The 2285-nt window shown below is 62.2% G+C and overlaps 1 protein-coding gene across 1 annotated transcript; it reads left to right on the top strand.

The window, feature by feature from the left end:
* Positions 1 to 525: 525 nt before the first annotated feature.
* LOC135989941 (inositol 1,4,5-trisphosphate receptor-interacting protein-like 1) lies at positions 526 to 2034 on the top strand. The gene has a single exon (XM_065637070.1). It carries the CDS (start codon positions 526 to 528, stop codon positions 2032 to 2034), a length of 1509 nt encoding a protein of 502 aa, XP_065493142.1.
* Positions 2035 to 2285: the final 251 nt, after the last annotated feature.

Below are 2285 nucleotides of genomic sequence, written 5' to 3' on the forward strand. Positions count from 1 at the left end.
AAACCCAACGCGAAGCGCCACGCAAGGGCCCGTGAAGAGCATGAACTCTGGCCCAGCCTTCACCGGGACGCCGGGGCAGCTGTGAGTGGGGCGCACGGGCAGGGCTGGCCGGCGGGCGTGCCTGTGACGCGCTCTGGCGCCTGTGACATCAGAAGGGACGAGTCCCCGCGGGGCGGTATACGAGGGGCACCAGCGGCAGCGCTGCCCCAGTTCGGCCTGGGCCAGCGGTGAGTGCGCAGGCGGGGGGAGGCCGGGCTGGACGGGGGCCGGGGCAGAAACGCGGCCCCCGGGGGTGGGTTCTCACCCTGCATGGAGGGCCCGGCCGCTCGCGGGAGCACCTTGGCCAGGGCACGGAGCCGCCGCCGCCGCCGGGGCTGGGGCAGCCCTTGCTGCCTCCCAGCTGCCTCGGCCCCGCTCCTACCTGCCCCTGCTCCCTGCGGCCCCCAGCCCCGCGCCCCTGCCCCGCCAGCCCCCTTCCTCCCACCCAGCCCCACTGAGCCCCTTCTCTCCCTTCTCCTGCAGGCCATGGCTATCATGGAGATTTTCTTCGGGGTTTGGCAAATTCTTACCCTGAACGTGCAGTCGGTCGGCTATGAGCCGGATGAGGAGACGCGCGAGCGCATGGAGCAGCGTGCGGAGATGCTGAGCCGGGAGATGACTCGGCTGTGGCAGGAGGTAGAGGAGATGAGCCAGGAGCAGACAAAGCAGGAGCAGAGCGGCTTTGCCTGGGCATCCCTGCTCCTCTCTGCCTTGCAGCACTGGCAGTGCTGGGCCGTTGCTGGAGTCCTGGTGCTGCTTTTCGGGCTCTGCTGGTGGCTCAGGAAACGGAGCCGTGAGGCAGAGACACAAGAGGAGAGCTCCGACAGGGACGTGGAGGAGGAGGAAGACGAAGAAGGGAATGATGATGCAAATGACCCAGGAAGGTATTTGGAGGATGCCATAGAGAGGCGAGTTCAGAACCGGGACAGACCTTGCAAGGCTGTGAAGAAACTGGTGGGAAAATTCATCGTTCTCTTCAACAAGGTCTTCTTCGATACTTGGTACCCAGTGCTGGAAAAAGCCATTGAGGTGGGCAGCGCCTTCGAAGGTTGGAGTCCCCATGAAGAAGACATCCCCTACTGCCTGCTTGTGCCCCTGAAGCCCCCCCGTGGACACATCTTCCACCTGGAGCCATGCTCCATGTGGCCCGGGAGGAACTTCCGCGTCCGTGTGGAGTTGGTGTGTACCTGTGAGACGGAGCAGCCGGCGCGAGAGACACGTTGCTTCCTCCACGACCCCAAGGAGGAGCAGAGGAGGAATGAGGGCCCCAGCATCCTACGGGACCTCTGCACTGGCTCCTACCTGGATGTGCAGAAAACTGCTGAGTGGTTCCAGAAGATGGTGAGAGGTTTCTGGAAGGATCTGCCTGAGTCAGCCGCGTACCGCCTAATGCCACTGCCCTCCGAGCGCTCCTGCAAATTCCGGGTCCTGCGAGGCTGGGAGAAAAGGTTCTTAATCGAGTTGGTGTTCGGGGTGCGGGAAGGCGACTCTGACATCTTCCTGAGTGGCCAGTACATAGAGGCTGCCTACACCTCAAGGACCTTGTGGCCAGAGACCTACGCTGTGGCAGAGATGAAGTTCTTCCGGCATATCGCCAGCCAGGCACAGCCCGACAGCTTCCACCTCAGATGCCTGCAGCTCTGCGACCGCAACCTGGCGGGCAGAGACTTTTCCGCCTATGCCTTGAAGACAGCTGTGATGCACCTGCTGACCACCAAGCCCCTGTCACACTGGCGCGAGGGTATTTTGTTGGAGCGGCTGGAGGACATCATGGGGTACCTGCAGAGCTGCCTGAAGAAGAGATGCCTGAACCACTTCTTCATCGCCAATGAGAACGTGCCTGAGGAGATCATCTTGCCCCTGGATCTGCGAACGGCTGAACCGCTCAACATCTTCCAGCACCTGGCGCAGAATCCTAACGCCCATGAGAAGGCACGGCTTGAGTTTGAGGAGATGCGGCGTCGGATTCGTGGACTCTTGCTCCACGGACGCTGAAAGAGGTCTCCCTGCACAGAGCTGTGTTTGCGGAGGTCACAGCTGCTGGCAGGCGACGGTGTCTTCCAGGAAGCAAAAAGAGGGGAGAATGCAGGGCACGGAAAGGGAAGGGAACACCCTCTGCAGCAGCCCTCTGCCAGGAATGGCAGCGTTCCCCTCTCGATGGTCTCCCCAGCGCAGCAGCCGGTGATGACAAAGAGCATTTTCACCCTGCTTTCCCCTCTCACTCTCACGGCCACGGTGGCGAATTT

This window comes from Caloenas nicobarica, chromosome 5, assembly GCF_036013445.1.
Source record: "Caloenas nicobarica isolate bCalNic1 chromosome 5, bCalNic1.hap1, whole genome shotgun sequence".
In the NCBI taxonomy this organism is placed as follows: domain Eukaryota; kingdom Metazoa; phylum Chordata; class Aves; order Columbiformes; family Columbidae; genus Caloenas; species Caloenas nicobarica.

Bases quoted from the DNA above. Each gene is read 5' to 3' on its own strand.
- LOC135989941 (XM_065637070.1), top strand. From the start codon at position 526: ATGGCTATCATGGAGATTTTCTTCGGGGTTTGGCAAATTCTTACCCTG.